The following is a 27,406-nucleotide window of genomic DNA, read 5'->3' as shown; positions in this document are numbered from 1 at the left end:
GCTCCCAAACAAAAACCAGGAAGTGTGAAATGGGAAAAACTCCTTCAAAACCAAAATTATTTGGGTAAATATTGAAAACAAATACTGAGCAGGGATGTGTGTTTTAGTTGGGGGGGGGGGGGGGGTTGTGAATCAACAAATGGTATGCGATTAAACAGAGGCTAAACCAGGGGTGTCAAAATTATTTTTTTGTCGCGAGCACTTTGGGAGTTACGGCTTTTCTCAGAGGGTCGGTGCAAAATCTCAAAGTGACTTATTAGCTTAGGCAATTTGACATTTTGAAAGTCACTTAATACCAATTTGAAATTTTGGTACAGATTTCACCAAGAATCACAATAGTTAACACGCATTATTTCCTCCCTCGGACCACATAAAATGACATGGGAGGCCCGATCTGACCCTCGGGCCTTTACTTTGATACCTGTCAGCAAAGCCATCATGTCCGTCTTCCTGTGCCAACAATTGACCTTGATTTTTGACTGAGGTGAGCTTTTCAAAGACACACACACACACACACACACACACACACACACACACACACACACACACACACACACACACACACACACACACACACACACACACACAAAGTTGAAGCTCTGGCCAGAGATCGTGGCCACATGTGTGCCTTTGTGTCTCCACTGGCTGATGACGCGTGTGCGCACATGCGCTGGATCCAGAGTGGTTTTCATCTGTAGATCTCCACTCCTTTTAATTTACTGGACAAACTATTTGGCTGCCTCCAAATGAGCAGCAGATGGGTCGGCTTGGGGCTGGTGTCAGCAAAAAAAAAAAAAAAAGTTTGCACGTGTTTACCTCTACCGCACATTAGGAGGACACGGCGGCCTCTTGACAAACTGCACTCGCACTAGCATCAACTCACCTCAGGCTTTAAAAGCAGCCACAAAACTTGTTTTCATAGGATTTCTTTTTGCTTTATTGAGTACTGGACATCATCCAAAGGTTTGATTTGTGTATAAAATGTAAACTTTTAAGTGAAACTTGTGCAAATGTTCCAAGTTGGGCTTTGCCGGTTATGCAGGAAAGACCATTGGAGTCATTGGAGTTGGACTATTTACAGGGGGAAAGAGAAAGACAAATCTAAACTGGTCTGGCTGCTGGTGAGCCTCGACCTAGTTTCTTTTTTTCAGTCTCCTCCTACTCCTCTTCCTCTTCATCACTGTCCTCCCTTAAAACAAAAGTTCTCCATGAGAGCCACAAGTGGCTTTAAACCGTCAAAGCAAAAGTACACATGGTTGACTTTTTCATATCACCACCCTTCACTGATTTGTAAGTACACACCATCGTCCTGGCATGTGTGATTTTCTGCTCCGCGTTCCTTCGTTTTATGGTCTGTACATTCTTCGGTCCGGAGTCCAAAATGTAGGATTCCCACGCAAGAAGAGCAGCACTCATTATTGATTAAAAAAAAAATCCTTCCCAAAGGATTGAAACACGTTCATCAGCAGCCTTGTCTTTTAGACCATTTAGTGGTTTTGTTTTGGCTCAAAGGATTTGTTGGGACTTTGTCCCTGCCGCCTTTTCACTCTGGCCGAGTTCCTCGCCAGTTGAGCGGTTCAGCGTATCCTTCCAAGCAAAGCGGGGAAACTCATCTTTTCCGGACCTTAGTCCTCCTCTGGTTTGCGGATGGTCATCCATCGCACCGGTGTTCAGAGGTCCAGTCTGAAGGCCCCGAAGTAACTCGAGGGCTCATCTGCGTTAAGCATAGTGGGCGACGAGACGGTGACAAAGATTTCGTCGCCGGCCCTCAGCTCAAAGAGTCCCCCTTGGTAGACGGAATGGAGGGCATACTCCGCGTCAGGCGCCCAGCACTTGGTCCCGACCCCCTTCAGAAGCTGCCGGGTGAAAATGGACGCCGTTAGCTAACTTGGACACCGCGAGCGGTCCGACTGGCCGGTTAGCTTACCTGAATGGGACTCGGATAGGAGGTCTTCTTGTAGACGCACTGCACCAGCTGGTGGCTGACGCTGCGTTGGTCCACGTCCCCGCTGGCAGGCGACGGGTAGCGGAAGTAGACCTGGAAGGGACATGCAGAATGTTCACAATACAATACATCTTGATTTATATCACACTTTTCCAACAGTTGAAACTGGAACAAAGCGCTTAACATGGACAACAATCCTATACAGGAACTATAGCAGTCACGAAGATAGTAGAAAGCATCACGAAGTAAAACCAAGATCAATTCGGAATCATGCCTCGTTAAATGAGTACAAGTGAGTTTCGAGATGGGGTTTAAAGATGGGCAACGAGGGACCTTGCCAAATGTTCAGTGGAAGGCCATTCCAGAGTTTAGGACCAGCAACCAAAAAGGCTCGATCCCCTTCTGAGCCTCTGTTAAGGTTTTGTCACTAAAAATGTCTGGTCAGCAGACCTGAGGCGTTGGGAAGGTAAGTCGGGGTGGATGAGCTCGCAGAGGTAAGAAGGAGAGAGGCCATTTAAAGATTTGTGGACAATAAGATCTTGAAAAGAAGTCTACAATATATAGTGAGCCAGTGAAGGGACGCCAGAGTAGGAGTGATGTGCTCCCTCTTACGAGTACCAGTCAAGAGGTGACCAGAAGCATTCTAGACCAGCTGGAGACGGTTCATAGAGGATTGGCTGACTCCAAAGTAAAAAGGGCATTACAGTAATCAACTCGAGATGTGACAAAGGCATGAATTACTGCTTCAAGGTGCTCATGAGAAAGTTTTATTTCACGTCGGGAACGTTCAGGGAGTAGACGCGTCAAAAGGAACGGAGGCTCACCTGTGAGTATAGGTAGTATCGGCCGTCCTGAGGAACTCGCAGCTTGCCATTGCTCAGGGTCATGTTGTGCAGGTGAGCTCCCAAGCTCCTATTGGCCCACGAGCGTACCACGTGGCGGCAGGACTGGTGGAGTCCCGTCTGAGGGTACCCTGTGTTGGGAAGAGGGACGCAAAATCACTCGAGGTCGAACTCGTCTTAACAACTTGGCTTCCAAATGACATTGTTGAGCCACCAAGTTCTCACCTTGGAAGTTGGTGTCCCACAGGGTCAAGTGGGCCGAAGGTCTTTGGACAACCGAGTTCAAAAACTTTGACCCCGAGTTGTTGAAAGTACGAGGCATGGTTCTGGCCACTGAGATCACATGAAGCAGTATAACAAACATTGACTCCCAAACAAAATATGTGTCGGAATATGTGCGGGTGTGCTCACTTACTCATAAAAGTCTGTTTGGAGATGATGTTCTCAGTCACCTGAAAGAAGAAGAAGGTAGAAATAACCTTTTTTATTTTGCTTTTAAATGTTTTGACTTCAAGATGGCACCACAAGAGTGGCTGCCTTTACAGCAGCTCCTGTATTTTGTTTTTTTACTTCTTCTTTTCCTTTCCTCTTCCTTCCATCACTTTGCTGCTGTGAAATGTGAATTTCTCCACTGTGAGACTAATTAAGGCAAATCTAATGTAATCAAAAAACATGCGCGCCCACACCGAGCGTTGATTACTACTACTACTACTACTAATAATAATGCATTTAATTTCTAAGCGCCTTTCAAAACTCTCAAGGACACTTTACAGTCACAGGATAAGAACTTTTGTTTGTGTGTGTGTGTGTGTGTGTGTGTGTGTGTGTGTGTGTGTGTGTGTGTGTGTGTGTGTGTGTGTGTGTGTGTGTGTGTGTGTGTGTGTGTGTGTGTGTGCGTGTGTGTGTGCGGGTGAGCAGCGGCAGCCATTCACACCAGCGTTCACTCGACCCGGAAGTAACACAGCAGCAAAGTTATGAAAGGAAGGAAAAAAAGAAGTAAAAAAACAAAATACAGGAGCTGATTAAGATAATACATGAAATCTTAAATTGTTGCAGTCAGTCTGTTGGCCGTTTTTCTTACTTAAAATTGGTTAATTAAAACATGTCGCAATTATTTGGGCTTTTCATTTCTCTCATGAAAGAAGTGGTGAATAGATTTAATGGATCATTTGTTGATGAAACTATTTATTCGATAAACAATTGAAATAATATGTTCATTATTCATGCATCCATGTTGCCTTGTTGAGAGGTTGCGCAAAGTTCCTCCCCCCCTTGTGCAATATCCAATTCCATGGCGGTTTGATGTGGCGCGCGCGTCTTCTACTGCCAAACGCCATCTGTTTCTTCTCTCCCGTTCAAAGGATGCCCACCTTCTTTAGCATCAATTTGATTGTCTCCGACAGCCCAGCGGGTTGTTTTTCCTTTCCCGTGTCCGTCACATCACGGGGGGTCCCGGAAGCGTGTGCTGGCACGCCATCTAAATCAGACTTCAGTCATTTCCTTGGTCCGTTTTCTTCATGTTTTCCTTCATATTCCCATGCTTGCCATTAGCTGCCACTTAGTCCCTACTGCTATGAATCTCCCTGAAAGGCCCTTAAAAAGCGGAATGTGATGGATGAGAAGTGAGCTAATGGCGACCTGAGGTGGTGCTGTTAGCAGCTGGCCTGCCTCTCCCCGCTGCCGACACTTGAGCTGCAAATTGCAGTCGACGCTTCCGGCTTTGGACGGAACACCAAATTGTATGAACCCTTGGCACAGAATGTTCAAAGTCCGGTCTGCGCCCGTGGTCAATTTTCATCTGGCCCGTCATAAAATCAATAACATTGGGCAGTAGCATTGAGTGATGCCATCTAGAGGCTCAATTCTTCTTTTCCTTTCAAGGGGTCGCCACAGCAAATCAGTGTCCTCTATCTTTCGAGGTTTGATCCGCATGTTTGTTTTGGCCAAGCTTTTACGTCGGATGCCCTTCCTGACACAACCCTCTGTATTTATCCGGCCTTGGGACCAGCACAAGAAGACTTATGTCCCTTTGTGGCTACAGAACAAGCAACTCACTCAGTAAAAGGCTCCCAAACACAAAATTAGGAACAGCAAATTAGTATACGCGTCATTGACCGAATGAGCCCCCCCAATTTTCTAAAATTGTGATTTTTCTAATTAAAAAAAAATCTAAAATGGTGACAACAAAAGAACAATTACTTCTGTTAAACTGTTACAAAACATGTTTGTGTGAAAATAAGTGAAGTGAAGTGATTATTCAATTTCAAAATTCAATTTTGTTTCAAAGGAACCAAAACAGGCTTAAAATAGCTGAAATTAAAATAAAGAAGCAAATGTGAAATGACTTCTAGAAATGTATTTTCTGGTGTATAAGGCGCACCGGAGTATAAGGCGCACCCCCAATGAAAGGTGTATTTTTAAACTTTTTCCATGTATAATGGGCACTGAATGATAAGGCGAGAGTAATAAGAGTTTTCTAAATGTAAAATATAAATATATAAAAGTTTTCCAAATATAAGGCACACCACATTATGAGTCGCTACAGTAGAGGCTGAGGTTACGCATTACTTCTTCTATTGGGGGTTGGGGGGCATGGATTCGGTGGCTGCTGATAGTAGTTATAAGACCCCCTGTGGCTCAATATTGCTTCATATAAGACGCACCTGCATATAAGCAAGAAAATCAAGGTATTTGGGTGTGCCTTATACATCAGAAAATACAGTAAATTAAGTGTTATATGTAAAGAGCGTCTGCAATGGTCCCCCCCCCACATTTTTAACACCAAATCTGGCCCCCTTTGCTGGCCCCCCCCTCTGTGGTGGCATCAGCCATCCACTATGGCATTGTCTGCTGGTCAGGCAGCATCACCACCCGGGACAGAAAAAGACTGGAGCGCTTTGTCAAGCGGGCCAGTTCTGTCGTGGGCTGCTCGCTGGACTCTCTAGAGGAGGTGGGCAACAGACGGACGCTAGCTAAACTAAAAGCTATGACGGACAGCCCCTCCCACCCCCTCCTGCCCATCCTGACAGCTCTGGGTAGCTCCTTTAGCCAGAGACTATTACACCCGCGCTGCAAGAAGGAGAGGTACCGCCGCTCGTTCCTACCGACTGCTGTCAGGCTTCACAATTCCCAATGATCACATGTGAAAAAAAAAAAACGAAAAAAAAAACTGGACACCTGTAAATATGGGTTGTTGCAATATATCTAAATGCATTTCTTGATTCTGCACTATGTACAGTCTTGTTTATAGAACGGTTTTTGCACATCTACATTTGCACAGTATACAGTTGACATTTTTATTTTGTTATGCTTAGAATATCTTGTTTTCTATCCTTTCACTCCCACCCCAACCCCATCCCTCTTCAATTGCTGCTGTGGACTGCAAATTTCCCCATTGCGGGACGAATAAAGGTATTCTGATTCTGATTCTGATTCTGAAAGATTTTGGTCACCCCTGCCTTAGCGTGTGGAGGTTTGAGCACCCACACCCCCCTCCTAGGTGGGTCCGGTGAGAGATGGCAAACATTGACCTAAGACAAATAGATACTTCCAAGTCATCCTGAAAGAACTAAAAAAAAGATCCGGGCTGATGGCAACGACCCGTTTGAGGTCGCAGTGGAATGTGGCGGCAGAGCTGGTTGCCGCAGAAACGTTGAATGGCCTCCATAGTCTCAGCTCAATCAAGCAGCGACCCCCCCCCCCATCCTTCGCTGATTTTCTCCCTTCCTGCATCTGTATGAAATGTAATTCAACGGATGCATTACATGGCAACCCGAAAAAAATAGTGAGACATGGAACCGAACCCTCGGCTTCTCCGATATTTGCCTGGATGGCGACGTGCTCACCGGTGTAATCGTTCCCGACGTTTTGACCTCCTGCACATGTTTGCGCAGTTGACGGTCTCGCTCGGAAGAGCGTGTCCATCTGGGTTTTGCGTTCCTCAGGTCTCAAAAGCAGAAAATTGCCTCCTCACCCGAAAATTGGCAGCAGGTTTTTGTGCGAACAAATGTACTTTTCATTCTCTTGTGGGCCGCCAGGATTTGTGTAATTGGGGTTGTCTGTCTCCATGAGCTTTAACAAATTACATTGGTAAATTAGCAGATGACCCAAGGAGTAAAATCTGTCATCAAAAGACAGAAGCTGCTCTGCGTGTACTTGCAGGGCATCCAGATTCTGACCAAAGCCAACAAATAATCACACATCAAACGCAATCAACGCATCAAAGTTGAATAAACGCTTCCTAGTCATTTATTGGACCCGGATTGTAATTTCGTGTCTGCCAGATGAGCCAAACGGAGCCTGTTCAGCATCTGGATTGAGCTTCAGCTTTCTCATAGCTCACCCATCAAACTTCATCTTGATCGTCTCTGCGTTAGCCCAGTTGATGAGAAAACAAACGGGATCAATCTTAAATTCAGACGGAAGGCGCGGCGTGATTAGGAAATCCAGAGAAGGAAGAAATTTGTCCAACAAAACAGAAAAAAAAATCTTTTGATTCCCGCTCCTTCCCCCCGACAGCTAAGACTTTTTGTGCCCCGTTTTGGGGACGGATGGGTCTTGACCTTAAGGAACAGGACTTCCTGAGCATGTGGCACCCATTTAATCCTTGCACTGTTCTCGCAACTAATCAACCAATCAAAAAACGGAATTCCAGCATAAAAGCAGACATGAACTTTTTTCCACAGGCTTCGTAAACTTGGACGCGCGGCTCAAACGTGACACCGCGGATCTCGCAGCGGGGAGAACAGCAAAACTTGGCAGCATTCCTTTCGCTTGCTGTTTATTCAACAAATGCGCCTTTCAACTTTCTTTCCAGCATGACTTCGCCACACTAGCGTTTCTCATCCCGCAACCTCAAGCTGGAATAACAACAAAATATGAAAAAAAGATCATGGCGCCTCGCGCGGGGCCCAAATTACGAGATCAGCTCGGCCGATGAGTTTTTCGGACAGCATGCGTCCCCCTTGGGTGTAGCGAGTTTCCCCCCCGCGAGTTCCTAAATACAAGCTGAGACAAGGAGCTGCCTCCTGGTGCTTTTATGGCTCGCTGGATTTAGTGCCGCTTGTGCTTCTCGGGCAGGTGGAGCGAGGTTAAGGGAGATGCACTCCGGAAAAATGTCGATTGCGAAATGAGGAGAGGGATGGATTCGGAGAGGCTGGCTGGGAAAAGGCCACGGCGAGCGACATGTTGGCACATGAAGGAAGCTCAGTCCTGGAGATTAGTGGGGGCTGCAACCCAATACTTGAATAAGATGCTTGCTCTCGGCAAGTCAGGACTGGATCTGTGTGTGAGAGAAATAACCCCGTGTGTGGGCGTGCGTGCATTTGTGTGTGTGTGTGTGTGTGTGTGTGTGTGTGTGTGTGCGTGTGTGTGTGCGTGTGTGTGTTGTGACAACAGGTTGATGATTAATTAGACACTGCAACAATGTCAAGTGATGTTCCCATCAAGGAAATCAGTTTCAGGAAATATTTCAAGTTTCATTTGGAGCCTTGTTGGGAAAGCACACGAATAGAAACGCGGAAGATTTTTATCCTTTTTTTTCCTTTGAACTTTTGAATATGAAGTCGAAAAACCTGTCGCGGTGAGTTTGAAAATTGGACTGGTTTAGGAAGTTTATTTTTATCCACTTGACACCTTGGGTGATTTTTTTCATTCATTTTCTTTTGGGTTCCATGCTTGAGTGAGTCTGGAATCACAAAATGACAGGCCCAGTATTAGCATGTAAGCGCTGGAAAAATGGCGTACCCGACATTTAGCCGTCCCAGAGTGATGACGCAAATGAGGTACTGTTCTTAACTCACTCGCTACCATTCTCAAATTTATTCGGGAATTGAAAAGTGCGATGTTGAGCACCATTCCTGAATTTGTTCGGGGTTTGTTTTTTTTCCTGCGGGGTGGTGCTGATAAAGTGCTGGTCAGGCCTCTGGCAATGTTTTTTCCCTTCCACAATGGGGCAGCATTTGCCTTTTCTCCATGTTAGCGCTTTGTTCTTGTCACGTTCTGGTTGGCGACCAACGGGTGGCGCTGACGGCCCCGCCTGCAGCTGCACAAGTGTTGGTCGTTCCAATCAATGGCAGTTAAAAGGACTCCTGGCACGACCATTCCGTGTTGGGTCATTGTACTGTGAATGTGTTTGCTTCACCCTGTCAGGTTTGTTTCATCTTGATATTTTACCTTGTTCCTCATCAATTGTGTTCTGTTTAGCTGGGTTGATAGCTTTTTGCATCAAGTGTACAGATGGCTTGTACGGGTTATTTGTGGAGCCTGATTGATGGAATATTTTAACCTTGAAGTCTACACTCATCCTTTGAACCATTAAAGTTGAAACGAGTCCAGATTTCACTGTTTTCTAACCATTTTCTCACTCTCTCTGTTGTCTGCCTGTCTCTTTAATGTTTAACCCCCCCCCCCCCAATCACTACTGCGTTCTTGACCAATCACGTGGCTTTAACCGAAGACACTAGGCGGGGAATAGAGGACAAAAAATGTCGGCTGCCATTTTGTTTTTTGGAGAATGGCTTCAGTCTCTCTCTGTCTGTACCCCATCCCCCACTGCTGCGTTCTTGACCAATCACATGGCTTTAACCAAAGACTGGGGGCGGGGAATAGAGGACAAAAAAAGTCGGCGGCCATTTCCTTGTTCGAACGGGCTCGTTCGCAAACGACACATCACTCATTGTGGCGCTCATGTGTATCCCGAAAAATAGTTCGTGTGCCAAGGTAAAATTTTCATAAATTTAACGTTCTTAAACCTTAAAATGTAAGTAAGCCAAGGGGTTCGTAAACCGAGGTATCACTGTATTAGGAAAGTAGCAATGTAATTGTGTCAAGGAAGTGATGCACATCAACTCTTTCGGACATCTTAGAACAAGGGTGTCAAACTCAAATTTTGCCGCGGGACACATTATAGTGATGGTTTCCTCTCGAGGGGCCGTTATGAATTTGGGCAAGCCATTAGAATGGTTCATCCCCTCCACATATTACATATAGAACGCACAACAAATTAATGAATAACTAGTTTCAAATTCAAATTTAGTTTCAAATTTCAAGTAAAAAATAATCACGGTTATTGTGGTTTACATGGGACAATTTGAAATTTTGGTTCAGATTTTAGCAAGCATCATGGAATTTCATCAGTTTGATTTGCTTGGGTGGGCCGAAGAAAATGATGTGGTGGGCCAGATTTGGACCCCGGGCCTAGACTTTGACACATGCGTTTCTTGAAAGAGCTCAGTTTAGCCTTAGTCGTTTGTAAAAATTGTTTGTTGAGTGTGGAATTATTTTTTCCCTCTTTGTTCAGAAATGACAGAGGTCTTATTGTAGCTTGACAATAACAAAGTGCCAGATGTCTGCTATGTGACCTCTTACCAAAAGGTAGTTCATTGTGAAAATTCTTGTTTTGTGTTTAGTATTCTCTGGATCAAAGCCCGTTTTTTCCACACCGCCGGCGTGCGTGCTGATTGAAAGCAGATCAAGTCGTCCTCATCAAAACCTACAACGTCCTCAGCCCTGTCGTGTTTGCTACTTTGTCTCAGGGCAACGCGCGTGTAATCGGATTCATTTTTAGCAGACATTTAAGAGTTTGTCACGTCTTCTTTTCTCATCTCGTTTTCCACTCACCATCTTTTTTTCATTCGCACATGTGAGGGAAAGTTTCGGTCCAACCAAACAAGTTGAAAAGAAAGCCAAAAGCTTATCATCTGGTGCCCACGCCATCCGCGCTCTCTCATCAAATCTAAAAATAGCAACAGGTTGAAATCTACACAAGATGGCCTCCGGTTGGTCTATTTTGGACATGACAGGGCACCACTCCTTTCGTCCTTAAGCGCCTTAATACAGTGCAGACACACGCGCACACACACACACGCACACACACACACTCACACACACAAACACACACCGCTAGTGTAAGCTAAAAAAAAACAACGAAAAGAAGGTCAATGGTGTTTATGTATGAGTCATGTTTGGCAGCCTGACAAAGAAACAACAATCTCCGAGAACGTCTGCAGTCAGCAGCGAGACAGCGCTGGAAGCAAAAACACGCTTAGCAGCGTTCACACTTGCAATTGGCTCGTCACGTTAATTTTTGCAAAGCAATGTTTGCCGGAGAGCCTGCGGGGCCTTTTCATTTGGGAATCCAGATCACATCAAGTGTGTATGCGCCCCCTCAAAGACCCCCCTGAAACCCTATCCACCCCATGGAACCCTTCACAAGAGACATTTTCGGACATTACCTTGGAGATGTAGGCTTTGATGCCTTCAGCTAGCTTGATGCAAGGTTCTCCCAGGAGCTGGGCCAGCTGCTCCGGGATGTCCTGGTCCAGAGCATTGAGCAAACTCAGACATTTGAGCTCCTCTGTCACCCCTTGACTGCGCACCTGCGCGCACAAGAAGGAAAAAAAATCGTTTCTAATCATATGGACAACAGATTAGGGAAAAGTCAACATTTGTACACTGATCACTGTCTCATTGGTCTTTTACAACAACATAAAAATGTCCCTAACAACCAGACTGAGCCAGTGTGAGTAAAGATGACACGCTTGAGGTTTTGGTCTCAATTGTGTCTTCTCACGTTATGCCTGCGGAAATGGGTCAGCAAATGTTGGGGGGGTTGACGAGTTTACGGGAAAGGTTAAGATTTTTTGAAGGAGCGTCAGTTGGAGTGACTCAGCGTTCTGCTCTAATGACATTCACATGGTGTGCGCGGCAAATATCTCTCGTTTTTGTTTCACTTCAATTGTCTTTTTTTTGTGAGGAGCCTGACACCTTTCGACTCCATTGTTATGTTACGCGGACTCTTCTCCGGATTTAGATTTTTCTTTTGCCTCGGGCAACGTCTTCCCCATTGTGCTAATCCTCGAGGTGAGCGGCTCGCGGCGTTTGTGCTACTTGAAGCGCTAACGCAAAACAGGTGCATTGACGGGAAACATTTCTGTTCTCATCGCTTGACCTGAAAATGCTGACAGTGAAGTTTAGGGGCGGGATCACGTCTGTGCGGTGTGCCAAAACAGCCTCCCTGCTTTCAAAATGTTATTCCGTCCGCTTGGTGTCCATTCACCTCGACAAGGCCAGTGGGGGAAGGTTTGTTTAGCCGAAAACGAACATTCAAAAGAGAAAGCCACAGTCAGACGTGTAAATTTGGCCCACCGCATCGTTTTAAAGGGTCCCCACTCACGCTAATTGGATTTATTATTTTCATTCTCCCACAAAATTGGTTTTGGTCACTTAATTGATTAACGCCACTGACGCAAATGGCAAACTGCAGTCCTTCAAGTGCTTTGCCATTATTCTTCGATTACGCCCAAAGGAAAAAATAAACAAATTGTGCCCACCCAATTCTCTGCCGCATCTATAAATGGTATCGTTTGCCCATAAATGTGTTCGAAGTGCGCCTCACCCAACGTCACTGAAGGAACGCCCCTAACCGAGAAAGGACATACCTTGCATCACCTCAATGCATTTTGCGGGACTTTGTTTGGTCTGAAAACTTCGTGTTGATGCCGAAATTAGAAGGAAAACACATAAATAACGCGATAGTGAATCATTGTGTGTTTCGCCAAGACTTCTACAGTGTTTTTGACAAAACTTCCCAGGAGACAATTTCCACGGAGCATTGTCGCCATCTTCTGCCTTTTTTTGGGTACTGTGAGTACTAAAGAGTTTGTCAGTACATTTCTCTCCAGATGCATCAAAATGACCGGAATAAATTCTTTAATCGATTGCAAACATGTATGCTTTCCTCTTCAGAACTATTTGAATCATATTCATAACTGGATAAGTTACAAGAAAGCATCTTTTCCGAATCTGAAGCCATTGTTTTGATTCTCGAGCAAGGCAAGACGTCTTGGCGTTACACCACGAACAAGGGGGCGGGACCTTCTGAAACTGGCCACTTCCGGTTTCGATTTTTTGCAGTTTCAGCACACGTACTTCAATTTGAAGTAGTTTTTGGACACTTGAAGTCATTTTTATTGGTGTTTTGCATTTGACTAAAAATATCATACTGCGTGTTTTGGGTATTTTAGATGCTATAAAACGTTTTTCTGATGTCAGTTAGGAAACAAAGAAGTGATGTCGGTAGTCCTTTAAGTCCGCCATTATCTGTTAACTTCAGCAGTTGTTCTTCCTCTTGCACAGGCATGCGGGATTCACCTGGTTTGTTGACAAATGGGTTGCGGATCCATTCCTTGGCAGTTCGTCAATGAAGGCTCGGGCTCAGTCTTTTCCAAAAACCCCGCCAATGTTTGAAACATGTCAAATACACTGCTATCCCCACAAATCCAGTTTGGCTTTAAATGCAGCTACTTTATCAGCCAACTTGAAGACAGTTGTCATTTTGCCCTGAAGTGACAGATTGAGTTCATTGAGCAGGTTGAATATGTCGCACAAGTAAGTGAGCTTTGCGACCCATTCCTCGTTACGGAAATGCGCTGCAAGCGGTGACTTTTCATTTTTCAAAATAAAACATAGTTCGGACTCAGATAATAAATAAAACTGAAATTATGTAAATTATTTATTCTTTCTGCGCGGCCCGGCGTCAAATGACCCACGAACCGGTACCGGGACAACCGACACCATTTTTTTGTTTTATAGCATCTAAAATACCCAAAACACGCAGGCTGATATTTTTAGTCAAATGCAAAACACCAATAAAAATGACTTAAAGTGTCCCAAAACTACTTCAAAATGATCTGAGAAAGTTTCATTTCCAGAAGGTCCCGCCCCCTTTTTCGTGTCATCACGCCAAGACGTCTTGCCTTGCTCGAGAATCAAAACAATGGCTTCAGGTTCGGAGAAGATGCGTTCTTGTTACTCATTCAGTTATGAATATGATTCAAATAGTTCTGAAGAGGAAAGCATACATGTTTGCAATCGATTAAAGGAGTCCTCCCATATCAATTCGAGCCATCAATGACAGCGATGTAGCGTCACATAAAATGCACAAGATGGCTCCCAAGCTCCGCTGGAAATGGGCTGATTTGTCTGCTGGGAATTTGTGTCAGCGAATATCAAATAGTAGTCTTGGTGCAACACACAATGATTCACCATCGCATTATTTATGTTTTTTCCTTCTAATTTCGCCATCAACACGGATCAACACGAAGTTTTCAGACCAAACAAAGTACCCAATATGCATTGTGTGTCGCTTTCTCGGTCAGGGGTGTTCCTGTCGTGACGTGACGTCAGGAATCGTCATGAACTCAAAAACAAGACTTCCTGAAGATTCAGTGCGAGTCTTAAAACGTAAAATATAGCTACATGCGGCGGAATCTTTGTAAAATACGCTCAATAGAAGTCATTTGAAGCCATTTTACAAATTATGGACACAACTTGTCCGGAGACGTCGGTTGTCCTTTAAATAGATAATTAAATGAATATATCAATAGATAGATACAATAGTTAACTAAACAAATAGATGAATATATATATATATGATATATATATATATATATATATATATATATATATATATATATATATATATATATATATATATATATATAGATGAATATATATATATATATATATATATATATATATATATATATATATATATATATATATATATATATATATATATATAATTTATATATAAGTGCATTTTATGTGACGCTACATCGCTGTCATTTGACATTTTCTTATAATATAATATATATAATAATTAATTTCAGTTTTATTTATTATCTGATATATATATATATATATATATATATATATATATATATATATACACAGTAAAGTCTCGTTATATCGATATCGGATATATCGATAGTCCCGGTTATATCGATACTATTTCTATGCACGCACGGAGAAAATTACATGCAAACAGGGTTGGATATATCGATAGTCCCGGTTATATCGATATTTTTTCGGACTCCCTTGAATATCGATATAACGATAACGGGTATATATATATATATATACGGGTATATGAATGAAAAAATAGATAAATAAATGAATAGTTAAACAACGCATGAATAAATGAATGAATAATTAAATAGATAAATAAATGAACAGATCAATAGAGAGATTGTTAAATAAACAATTGACCCATTGACTTTTGTAATTGGTTACATCCGAAAATCTCACTCAGTTGCTCTTGTGTTGTGTGGATACGGAATTGATCAAGCCAAGACCCGTTCATTCAAGTGGTGCTCTTTGTACTCTCATCGCCAAGTTCCACTGCGAGAACCTTTTGTGCATATGTGTGCATGATGATGAAAGCATCCAGAAAAGACACTTTTGAACATTATAAAGTGCAGGTGACACTCTGCAGTGTGGATATTTTTTTGCCAACTCTGACAAGTTCTGCCGTGTCTTGATTGATGGATAGAATGGATCGGAGGCATTAATGCCACGCTGAAAATTTTCCACCGGCATCGTTCACATGCAACGCGTGAGCCTGTTACGTGAATGTGTGGCTGCTGACCGCTGCCAAACCACTTCGAACTTTGTCCTCCCACTCTGAGCTTTTCCCTCATTTCGTTTTCCCCAACAAAATCCGGCAGACAACTTATGTCTGTGGCAATAAATTGGCCAGAGTTCTTTTTCAGAGAACCTTTGAACGCCAGCTGTTCCTTCATTAACCATCACCGGGCTACATTTTATCCAAACGCCGATGGGACGTCACCACGGCAACCAAGGCAAACCACCTCACATGAGGCCTGGATGTCAAGTCTCCAGTGCTCTCAGGAAATCGGGAACAATACCTCCCTTGTTCCCACCCTGCGCTGCGCACATGGCTGCGTCCAGTGACGAGCACGCCGATAAACGTGCACGTAACACAAAAGTGTATGTCTAAATTTAGAGTCCTTTTGCTTTGGTCTGTCCCACTGGCCTGCTGGATTTGAGTTACGTGACCCCTCTCAACTCTGGATAATCCTTTCAAATGAGAGCTGTGCGCTGCCAAATATGCACACACACACACACAGGTCTGTAGCGCACTTTTCGTGCAGCTCTCAGAGATACAGTATACTTTTCGGTTTTGGTGTCCAGCAAAAAACAGATTGAGGGTGGAGAGGGTGGACGAATGAAAACACACACACATAAACACATGTACACATGTACACACACGAACACATACGTGTCCATGGCCACAGCTGTCCTTGTGGCATAAATCACTTACGCCAAAGACAGAGGAGCTCAATTGTGTCGAAGTGACAGCAAACATGGGAGGAGATCCCACACGGCTACGTCACGCACACGCCGGCTGCACAACGTGAGTCCTCCAGTGCACAGAGAACTTTCTGGCATTAGAAAAATCTGTTTTTGTTTTCCAGTTTAACTCATTCACTGCCATTCACGAATTTATTCTGGAATTGAAAATATGACATTGAGCGCCTGTATCTACAAGGATGATGCCTCGTACTGATGTCCAAAAATGTTAATTAAGGAACACCATGAAAACTAAAAAATATTTAAAACAACAATCGACATTACTACAATATGTTCGACAAGACATACGTACAGTAAATAAGCAAATTAATAACGTACCGTGTGCACCTTGTAAACCGCAAGTAGACAAACTTTAATGACGTTGACGTCATCGTTCCCTTTCTCTGCGGATTTCTCTCACAATTTGTCTCATTCTGTCATTCTGCCAGTAACAGCGCCATTCCCAAATTTGGGTTTGTTTGTTTGTTTTTTTTTTGGGGGGGGGGTGCCAATAAAGCGCTGGCCATGACCTCTGGCAATGTCTTTTTTTTCTTTTCCACAAGGGGCAGCAATTCCCTTTTTTCCATGTTAGTGCTTTGTTGAAGTGCTATATAAACCAATATGTATGCATTGCATTGTATTTTGGACAACTGCCCTAATTTCAAGCTCAGATAACTCCAGAACCATATAATATAGGAATCAACTTTGGTGAAAGAAGGAAGTCTCAGGTTTCTAACGCTGTATTGAATGTTTATATAGTCCTCAAAATAAATATTCTATGGGTCCTGGAATTCAAGGGACAGTGACAAAAACCCTGGCACTAAAGTGGACACATTTTTGCACGTCTGGCAGTGAATGAGTTAAGTAAAGTTTAGTGTGCAGTGTCGGCTTGCCAAGCCTCATTCTTGCATGCGTCCGTTCCCAAATGTTTCTTTGTTGACTGTAGGGAGCCACTGGAGGGTTAATCAACGGCGCCTCCAACTTTGGTGGCGTTAACGATCTGTTGGGCGTGCGTGCGTGTGTACATGCGTGTCAAAATCCCAATAGAGATGCTTCGATGTGGCACGCACATGTGTCTCCTTTGCGTGTTTAACGAGGCTCCAAGCGAGCGTCCGCGTCGACTCAGGAATGCCGTGAGCGGCCAAACTGGTCTCAAGATATCTTTTGTCTCCTTCCACCTGTGCGCCAATATAAACATGCGACAATATAATGAGGCCACTCCCGGCCGGCCCTTGGCCTGTTGACTTCTGACTTGCCACGCTGCCCTAGTTTATGTCCCGTTTTGACGGTGATGATGGGGGCGGACTTTTCTTTTGTGGCAATCAAGATAACCAGAAAAGACGCTCAAGGCTAAAGGTCGGCGTACGCTTCTGGTAAACGGGCCGAGAATAAGGAAATAACTGACAAATGGGTCAGGCTTTTCTCTTTTGTCACGTGCTAGTAAGTAGCCTGGATCGGCGTCTTGTAGCTTTGCAATTGCTACTCTTAATGCTAATGTTAGCTCATAATATTTTTACCTAACAATATGCAGCTTATGATGGCGTATTACACGTTTCCCTCCATTCTGGTTCTTGAAATTTCCGAATACAAGAAACCGGGAAAAAATTGGATTGCTGTTGTATAATTGAATTGCAGAACAGTGACATTTTTACGGCTTTGTACTCACTTGACATTGAAAGCCAAAACAATGGCTTGCTATTCTCGCTTATGCCACACGTTTAGCACACAAATGTGGTTTCATAAGGACTCTGGTTCAGTATATATGGCATAAAATGTGATCAAAACCATTTCTTCTACATGTCCATTATATTTAAGCTCGTCAGTACTGTATCATTTGTCTTGAGTATCATGAGATAGCTTCATTTTGTAAATCTCAGCTGATACCGAAAATTATTTATAGTGGTAAAAAAAATACAATTCCACACTCAAAAAAATAGACTTAGAAAAGAAAATTTACAGACCACTCCGGCTAAACTGAGCTATTTCAAGAAATCCTATAACACAGGTGTCAAAGTCAAGGCCCATGGGCCAAATCTGGCCCGCCACATCATATTATTCGGCCCGCGAAAGCAAATCAAACTTGATTTGATTTCCATGATGCTTGCTAAAGTCCAAACCAAAATTTCAAATTGTCCCATGTAAACCACAACAGTCATTATGTTTTACTTTAAATTTGAAAATTAGTTATTCCGATTTTTGTGCGATCGATATGTAATATGTGGAGATCATTAAACATTCTAGTGGCTTCCCCAAATTCATAATGGCCCCCGAGAGGAAACCGTAACTACAATGTGGCCCGCTGCAAAAAAAATGAGTTTGACACCCTTACTTTAGCATGACCAAGAATGCTAACATTTAGCATGACCGAGCATGAGAGGCTTTTGTGGACAAAAGCGATACTGAGTCCTGGACCTTCAGGCCCATTTTGGACATTCCGAACTTTCTGCCCCTGCATGAGTTCCGCTAGCCAGCCTGTGGGTGGGCCGCTACATCTCAGGCGGGATTTTTGTGTGTCGTGACCCCTGCGGCTGCACAAATGAGACGGTCGTAAATGTGATTTTAGACGTCTTGTTCAGTCAGCGCCATTGCCTTCTCGCGCTACCACTCCACGTAGATTGCCAAAAGTGCTGGCTTCACGTGATTGGCTGCGTGGCACCTGACACATTTGTAAACGCCAGCAAGCTTCCCGCCACCACCCACACACGCACAAAGTGACAATAGCACTTGTTTGCAGTAGTGTCAGCGCTGTAAATCTGGCTGAGTGCCTTTTATCAGGGCTTGTTGACAGACAGATGGAGCAAACAAAGTGATAACACACACAGAGACACACACACACACAGACGCACGCTGACTCGCACACACACACACACACACACACACACACACACACACACACACACACACACACACACACGCATGCGCTAACAGGCCTTCCCACAAGGGAACACAAGTATTCCGAATTTCTGACATCACATGTGCAAGCTTCTTTGCTTGGGTCAAATCGTTGTCAAATTTTGCCCTTTGTGTTGTTAAATCAGAGTATGCGAATGTTTCTATGCCCTTTGCATGACTTGCTAGAAAAATGGAAAAGGTGTACTTCATTTGACACCCTGTTGTCCTGCGGTCACATTGTTGTTGTTTTCTACTTGACATCATTTCTACTTTGTGCACGCATTGTATTCATCCACAAAGTATTTCTCATAAAATGGACGATACAACTTCTTGTTTTCCTTTCAAACTCAGCTCGGAGCAGAAGTCCCGGACGTCACGCATGTTTCGATCATGACGTCTCTGTTCCACTGGTGAGCAAAATGAGATTTTCATTCTCTCCTCTGTCATCTCTAACTGCTTCAAACAACAAGACAGGAACAGTTGTACGAGTGTCCATATTTTATGTTTTATATTACGTCACTTTTTTTTTTTTGGTCTTAACCATTTTGCATTTTGCGTTGATACGGCTGCAGCTGTTGTGAAAGTGGGATATAAATATACACTGAACCCTAACCAAGAAGTAAGTATAATGTTTGCGCAAAATACACACTGTTATAAAATTACTATAACTAACTACTACTTACAGTTGTGTAAACAAATGGAACACGTTTTTATTTGAAGTAAGCAACAGCGGATCACGAATATGCACTGGAGTAAAGGTGCGCTCGTTTTGCCAAACTCGATGGCCGAGTTGTCGTCGGGAATGACAATCAAGTTAAAAATGAGGATTGTGGTTGCACAGGACATCTATTTTGTGGTTACACTTAAGTCTTTTTGTGTCCACAAATGAGCATGTTGTCCTACCATATTGTGGGCATAAGTCACTTTTTTTTAAATTTATGACACCGTCCCCAATTTCCGGACCATGAACCCGTATTGGCTCACAAGATACAGGCACTGAATAAAAATCTCTTAAAGGGCAACCGACGTCACTTTTTTGTTTCCTAACTGATATCAGAAAAACGTTTTATAGCATCTAAAATACCCAAAACACACAGTATAATATTTTTAGTCAAATGCAAAACACCAATAAAAATGACAGTGTCTAAAAAGTACTTCATTTTGAAACCGGAAGTGGCCAGTTTCAGAAGGTCCCACCCCCATGTTCGTGGTGTCACGGCAATACGTTTTGCCTTGCTCGATAATCAAAACAATGGCTTCAGATTCGGCGAATATGCTTTCTTGTTACTCATCCAGTTATGAATATGATTCAAATAGTTCTGAAGAGGAAAGCATACGTGTTTGCAATGGATTAAAGAATTTATTCCGTGTCATTTTGAGGCAACATTGGGTGGAAATGTCGCACCCAAAAAAGGCAGAACATGGCGACAAAGCCGTGTAAGAAATTAATCAGCCCGTTTCCACAGGCTGATTAATTCCTTACATGGAGCTTTGTCGCCCTCTTCTGCCTCTTTTTGGTCCTACATGACGTTTTCAGACCAAAGTATAGCAAAATGCATTGACGTGATGGAAGGACTGCTACAATATGTCCTTTTTTCGGTCAGGGGCGTTCTTTCAGGGGCGTTCCTTCAGTGATGTAGGGTGAGGATTCGTCACCAACTCAAAAACAAGACTTCCGGAATATTCAGCGCAAGTATTAAAACGTAAAATATAGCTATCTTCTTTTCCTTTCGACTTTCCCCTCAGGGGCCGCCACAGCGAATCAATGTCCTCCATCTAACCAGGTTTTGTGCATTCTCTTCTCTCACACCAGCTACCTTCATGTCCTCTTTGACCACATCCATAAACCTCCTCTTCGGTCTTCCTCTCGGTCTCCTGCCTGGCAGTTCAAGGCTCAGCATCCTTCTCCCGATATAGTCAGTCTCTCTCCTCTGGACATGTCCAAACCATCTCAGTCTGGCCTCTCTGACTTTCTCTGCAAAGCCTCTAATATGAGTTGTCCCTCTAATGTACTCATTCCTAATCCTATCCAACCTGGTCAATCCCAAAGAAAACCTCAACATCTTCAGCTCTGCTACCTCCAGCTCTGCTTCCTGTCTTTTCTTCAGTGGCACTGTCTCCAGTCCAAACATCATGGCTGGTCTCACCACCCTTTTATACACTTTTCCTTCTATCACACACCACGCCTGACATTTTTCTCCAGCCGCTCCAGCCTGCCTGGACACACTTCTTCACCTCTTTTCCACACTCCATTGCTCTGGACAGTTGACCCCAAGTACTTCAAATCCTCCACCTTCTTTATCTCTTCCCCCTGTAGCATCACTCTTGCACTTAGATCCCTCTCATTCACACACATATATTCCGTCATGCTGCGACTGATCTTCATTCCTCTCCTTTCCAGGGCATATCTCCACATCTCTAGTTTCTCCGCCACCTGTTCCCCGTTCTCGCTACTGATCACAATGTCATCTGCAAACATCATGGTCCATTGAGACTCTTGTCTAACATCGGCTATCAGCCTGTCCATCACCATAGCAAATAAGAAGGGGCTTAGAGCTGACTCTGGCGGAGTCCGACCTCCACCTTGAATTCCTCAGTCATAACGACAGCACACCTCACAACTGTTTTACAGTCATGATATATGTCCTGCACCGCTCTGGCATACTTTTCTGCTTTGTTTATTATGTATTTATTCTTTTTTATAATTTATTGTTCATTATTTATTGAAATTATGCATTTTTTTTTATTTTTACTTGTATTTCATTATTTTGTATTTTTTGTTCTCGCTGCCCAGTGCCCATTTCCCAAAACGGCTGGTTGTATATCGGATTATCGGATCAATTGTTCGTCAAAATGTCCCTTAACGGGAAACATGTTGATGATAGTGGTGCTTTGATGGATATAAAAAAAAAAAATCTTCTAAAAATGTTCTCAGATTTAATATATCTGAAATAATATAATAATATCATCATGCATCATCATTAATAATATCATCATTGCTGCTGTGGACTGCAAATTTCCCCATTGTGGGAGGAATAAAGGTATTCTGATTCTGATTCTGATGCAGATTGTGTATGGAGATGCTGCCGCCGCTTGCTCACGTACCTGTCAACGAATATGTTTTCCCCGTATTTTCAAAGTTTTTTTTTTATCATTTCAAAGATGAAAAAGGTTTCTTCACCCGTCATCTGTACTTCTTTGAAGGTGTTGGACATTTCGCTCCTCATCCAAAGAGCTTCGTCAGTGAACTAAATTTGTGCTGGTAACTCTGGCCTAATGGAGCATATCTATCAGACCTCTGCTCTGATAGGTCCCTGCTCTAAGATTGGGGGAGCAGTAGACTACTCCCTGAAATTAATCTGATTACTTCTTGTGTTCTCTCTGATTACCTCTGATGTTCTATGCCTGGCTCTGATTGCCCCATTAGCATCAGCATGACTAAGCCTACGTGGTAACGACCTAAGAAGTCTGTTGTAAGCATGATCCAAATTCAACCTCAAACCAGCACGCCGATTTAGTGAAGGGTTTTGCTGTTTTAGAAAAATTGCTTCTATTACATATATATAAAATCACTGCATACGGTCATATTGATAAAAGCATAAGGTACTCATGCCCGGTAAGCTGTCTGCATTTCCGCTTGCGTTAGCGTTTTTTTGATTATTTCAAAAAATGAACTGCATACTATGACTTTTATCCAGGAATTGTGATCAAATATACGGGCAGCTATTAGCCAAGGTTGACAGGTATGTGCTTTTCGTTTTTCTACATCCGTTTCGGCCTGTGTGTTGCTTGAAATGATTTACACTGCGGCTTTGCTCACAGCTGGTGGCACGCCACATTTGTTTGGTGGCAATGCTGGAGAATTCCTCCTTGTTTCCATGTTGTTGTTCTCCACGGGCTGCCATTATTTGTTAATAGAAAGGGGGGTGCATTTAGACAAGGAGTGGGGGAGGGGTAATGAGTAATCCCCCAAAAACACACATGCTCATGCTTTTCATGAGCGTGACCTGAAAACAAGTTCGGGGCTGAATACACAATATGAGCTCTGTTATTTAAAGAACATGTTTTGTGTGTCCGTGCGTGAGTCCACTTGACTGTGACGGAGCTTGTCACCGGGCCGCTTTTCAGACAGTGAGTCAGAGAGCGTGATGGCGGGTTTTTGGAAAATTAGGGCTGCGCTCCAAATCATACAGATAAAGAAGGCCATTGGTGCCACCGTTCCATTCGGGGTGGGGGTCTTATCAAGTCACATGCGCCCTCCCTGTGTAATGAGGACCAGGAGAAGATGGTTCTCATCCTCCTTGACCAAAAGCGCCAATCTGAAGACCACTGGAACATTTTTATGGATCTGGGTTCATTAAAATGTGATTGGATTGAAAGTGGGGGAGTCAGGATTTCAGCGTGTAATACCAAAATGGCACTTTTTGCATTTCTTTGGCTTCCCGCTTGGCCTAGAATGCTTCCAGATGGAATCTCCACCTCTGCAAATGTTTGTTTTGATTGTTTGTTGTGCAAAAAAAAAGACTTTCTTCTTTTGTGTCTTCTGATCTTTTCTTTCAAGATGATGCCATAGTTGGCAGCCGGCTGCAAGAGCTCAACTTCTTTTTTGGTTGTTTTTGTCTTTTTGTTTTAATCATATGGTGTTTGTTGTCCTTCGTGTGGACACGGTGGACACTGTTTTTTTTTCCCATGGCACTTGTCAGAGAAGAATCTGTCCGCGATGTTTGCGCCTTTGAGGCAGCATACGTGTACCAGCATTGATTTTGATGGTGCGGGGGTGTCGGCGCTATTTGACTAGTGCCGTTTGATTACCCGGGTTGTTTGTGTCAAGGGCAGCGGTTTTTCCCCATAGCTCTGTTTTGTTCAGCGGCGATGTCGCCGGTTATTGAACGGTGTGCGTTGGTGCTGGTGATGGGATGGCAAAAGGATGATGACAAACAAGCATCACCCCACTTGAAGTTGAAGCGGATCTAAATGGAAAAGGGATCATTTGTGTGTGTGTGTGTGTGTGTGTGTGTGTGTGTGTGTGTGTGTGTGTGTGTGTGTGTGTGTGTGTGTGTGTGTGTGTGTGTGTGTGTGTGTGTGTGCGTGCGTGTGCGTGTGTGTGTGTGCGTGCGTGCGTGCGTGTGTGTGCGTGTGGGTGAGCAGCGGCAGCCATTCGCACCAGCGTTCACTCGACCCGGAAGTAACACAGCAGCAAAGTTATGAAAGGAAGGAAAAAAAGAAGTACATTTATTTGTGTATTCATATATTATACAGTGAGACCTCAACTTATGAACTTAATTGGTTCCCAGACAGAGTGTGTAAGGCGAAAAATGTGTATCTAAAAAAAATTCCCATAGGAAACCATTAAAATGGGAATAATCCGTTCCCGGGTTTCCATAAAATATACTTTTCAACTAAATAAGCCTTAAAACTACACACAACATACCTTATTCTATGTATAATAAATGTGCGATTGTATTGTAATGAAAGAAATACACTGCATTGTATCATAAAGTCACTTTATTTACATTTGTGATGGTCATTTAGCTTGTAGTCGACGTGCACATTCCACCATGATGTCCCTGATCCACTGGTGGAAAGACGCTTTGATCCTCTCCTCTTTCATCTAGAACTGCTTCATGTCATCACAAAGAGGGTACAGCAAGTCCTGAAGAATGAACGTCTCTCTGTGTCTTTGATTTGTCATATTGTCTCTATGCTGTCATATTATTTATTTAGTTTTTTTTTGTTATTTTGACTTCAAGACGGCGCTGCGAGAGTGGCTGCCTTTCCAGCAGCTCATGTATTTTGTTTTTCTACTTTCATTCCTTTCACCACTTTGCTGCTGTGAAATGTAAATTTCTCCACTGTGAGACTAATAAAGGCATATCCTATCCTATCCTATTTATGACTTGATGGAATGGCGTTGGAGGTCAAAGGTCAAAGGGAATGGCTGTTTGGAAAGAGAGGCGCATTACATGACGAATGTAATTAAAGAAATAAACTGCTGTAAAATAAAGTTTTATTTACCTTTTTGATGGTCGTTGATGGCTTATGGAAGGAGAGTCACCTTCCATAAGGACTGTTGGTAACTTAACCTCTGATGCTGTTCGGTCGTGTGCTTCCGCCGAAGATCACTCTGCCAGCCGTGGTTGGTGTGTATTATGAAAATAGTGCTTATTATAAGGTTTAATTTTCAGAAATTTGATGTTTGTAAGACAAAAAGTTTGTAAGTTGAGGTGTTTGTAAGTTGAGGTCTCACTGTACTACTATATACTATTATACTATATTATACTATATACTATATACATACTATATACTATTCATATTAATATATTTATCGCTGTCTAGCCATCTATTTATAATTTATTTATATTTTTATTTTGCACTATGTATATATTGGATTGGATTTATTATTAGTCTCGCAGTGGAGAAATTTGCATTTCACAGCATCAAAGTGATGAAAGGAATGAAAGTACAAAAACAAAAAAAGTACATGAGATGTTTTTTATACATTAGTTTATTGTTTATTTATTTCTTTATTAATATGTTCATGTATTCATTTATTCACGTATTTGTTTTTGTGTATTTATGTACTTGTATACTTGTCTATTCAGTTTTATTTGTCTATTTATATATTTATCAATATATGTATTTATTTATCACTTTATGTATTTATTTATTTAGCTATTATTCTATTTGTTTATATACATTTATTTATTTATCGGTTTATGTATGTATTTTTATATTTGTTTATTGTTGATTTATTTATTAATATGCTCATGTATTCATTTTTTCATGTATTTATTTATTCCTGTATTTATGTATTTATTTATTAATATGTTCATGTATTCATTTTTATGTATTTATGTATTCGTGTCTTTATTTTTATTTGTCTATGTATTTATCGTTTAATGTATTGAATTATGTATCTATCGATTTATTTATATATCTTTATATATTCATTTATTTATCGCTTTATGTATCTATTTATGTATTTGTTTATTATTGATTGATTTATTAATATGTTCATGTATTCCTTTATTTTTTCATGTATTCATTTATTCATTTATTCGTGTATTTATTCATTTATTCATGTGCAGTATTAATGTCTTTATATATTTAGTTATTTATTGCTTTATAATAATACATTTCATTTCTAAGCGCCTTTCAAAACTCTCAAGGTCACTTTACAGTGTATCTACTTATTCATGCATTTGTTTATTATTGATTGCCCAATTTATTTTATTTATGTGTTAGTGTTTATTTATATATCTATGTATTTATCCATTTGTTTATTTATTTGTATATCTATTTATATATTTTTCTATATTTATTTATTGTTTTATCTATTTATTTATGTATTAGTTTATTATTGATTCATTGATTTATTTATTTGTTAGTTTTGTTCATGTATTCATTTATTTGTGTATTTGTATTTATTTATTTATTTATGCATTCGTTTATTCGTGTATTTATTTACTCATAGATTCGTGTATTTATGTATTTTGTTTGTTGGCAATGGATGCCACAGCTCTCACTTTCAAAGTAAGCTTGCGGAAGATGTGCCGGACATCATGCACGTAACAGAAAGGAGGCTTTGATTCTCTCCTCTTTCATCTACAAACACTTCAAACAACAAGGCGCTTGCAAGCATACATCAGGGCACAGGACAGTCCGTGTTTTTATGCGACGTGATCTCTCTATTGCACATGTGCAGCGGCAACAAACACAACGGTTAACATAAAATAACAACATCATCCAACACAGCACATCAGACGCGGGCAGTCATGCAACATGTGAACCACATTGACTGCATCGCTTTGTTGTGAATCGTGATGTCCATTCAACAGTTAATCACCAAGATGTCATGATCCAAATGTGCACACATTTGCTACTAGCTAACTTTGAAAGCAATCAAGCATCTGTAGCGTCCTCAGATGAGAAAAACGATTGGTTCACTTCTCCTGCACAGTGTAATTTCCAAGCGGCACTTTTGAGTTCCAAAAATGTCCTTTCTCCTCATCCACCGCTCTCCAAGCACAAATAAAGACGTATTGTGATTATTTTTTACAAATGAACTCGGTTGCGGGGGGAAACCCATCTTATGACTTCAGGAGAGAAAAATGTGCCGAGCCTGACTTTCTGTATTTCACTTGGGGACGAGCAACATGTGGAAGTGGAGTTGCAAAAAAAAGTTCCTACCTGCGAGATGGACATGTTCAGGTAGACGAAGAGCCCCGTGGTGGAAGCCACCTGCAGGACCACCACCACCACCACCACCAGGGCCATCCACATCTTGGACGGAGCTTCGTGCCGCCCCGCTCCGCCGCTGGGCCCCCCGGTCGGAACCATCATGTAGGTCGTGGACTCGCTGCTCGCCGAACGGAAATAATCCTGCTGTTGCTGCTGCTGCTGCTGTTCGCTCGGGCTCGCCATGGCGCCCCACCCTTCTCCTGCGCATCCAACCCAGGGCACAGCGACAAAAGCTCACTGCTAAATGTCCATGCAAAAAATGAGGACAGCAGCTCAAAAGGGGAACGTGACCATGCCCGTTGGAGTGGACGAATGGGACGAGGCTGCGAGC

The 27,406-nt window shown here is 42.5% G+C and overlaps 1 protein-coding gene across 1 annotated transcript; it reads right to left on the bottom strand.

The window, feature by feature from the left end:
- Positions 1–856: 856 nt before the first annotated feature.
- tnfsf10l (TNF superfamily member 10, like) lies at positions 857–27,406 on the bottom strand. The gene is made up of 7 exons (XM_088989920.1): positions 27,025–27,406; positions 11,022–11,165; positions 3,203–3,239; positions 3,013–3,120; positions 2,770–2,918; positions 1,928–2,038; positions 857–1,856 (listed from the first exon to the last, which is right to left on the bottom strand). The coding sequence occupies exons 1-7, from the start codon at positions 27,256–27,258 to the stop codon at positions 1,671–1,673; spliced, it is 969 nt and encodes a 322-aa protein (XP_088846046.1). The 5' UTR covers positions 27,259–27,406; the 3' UTR covers positions 857–1,670.

The sequence above is a fragment of the Hippocampus bargibanti genome, linkage group LG02, assembly GCF_051943395.1.
Source record: "Hippocampus bargibanti isolate YZ-2025 linkage group LG02, ASM5194339v1, whole genome shotgun sequence".
Taxonomy (NCBI): Eukaryota; Metazoa; Chordata; class Actinopteri; order Syngnathiformes; family Syngnathidae; genus Hippocampus; species Hippocampus bargibanti.
Note: the sequence above shows the minus strand (reverse complement) of the source record. Positions and strands in the feature narration are given on the sequence as shown.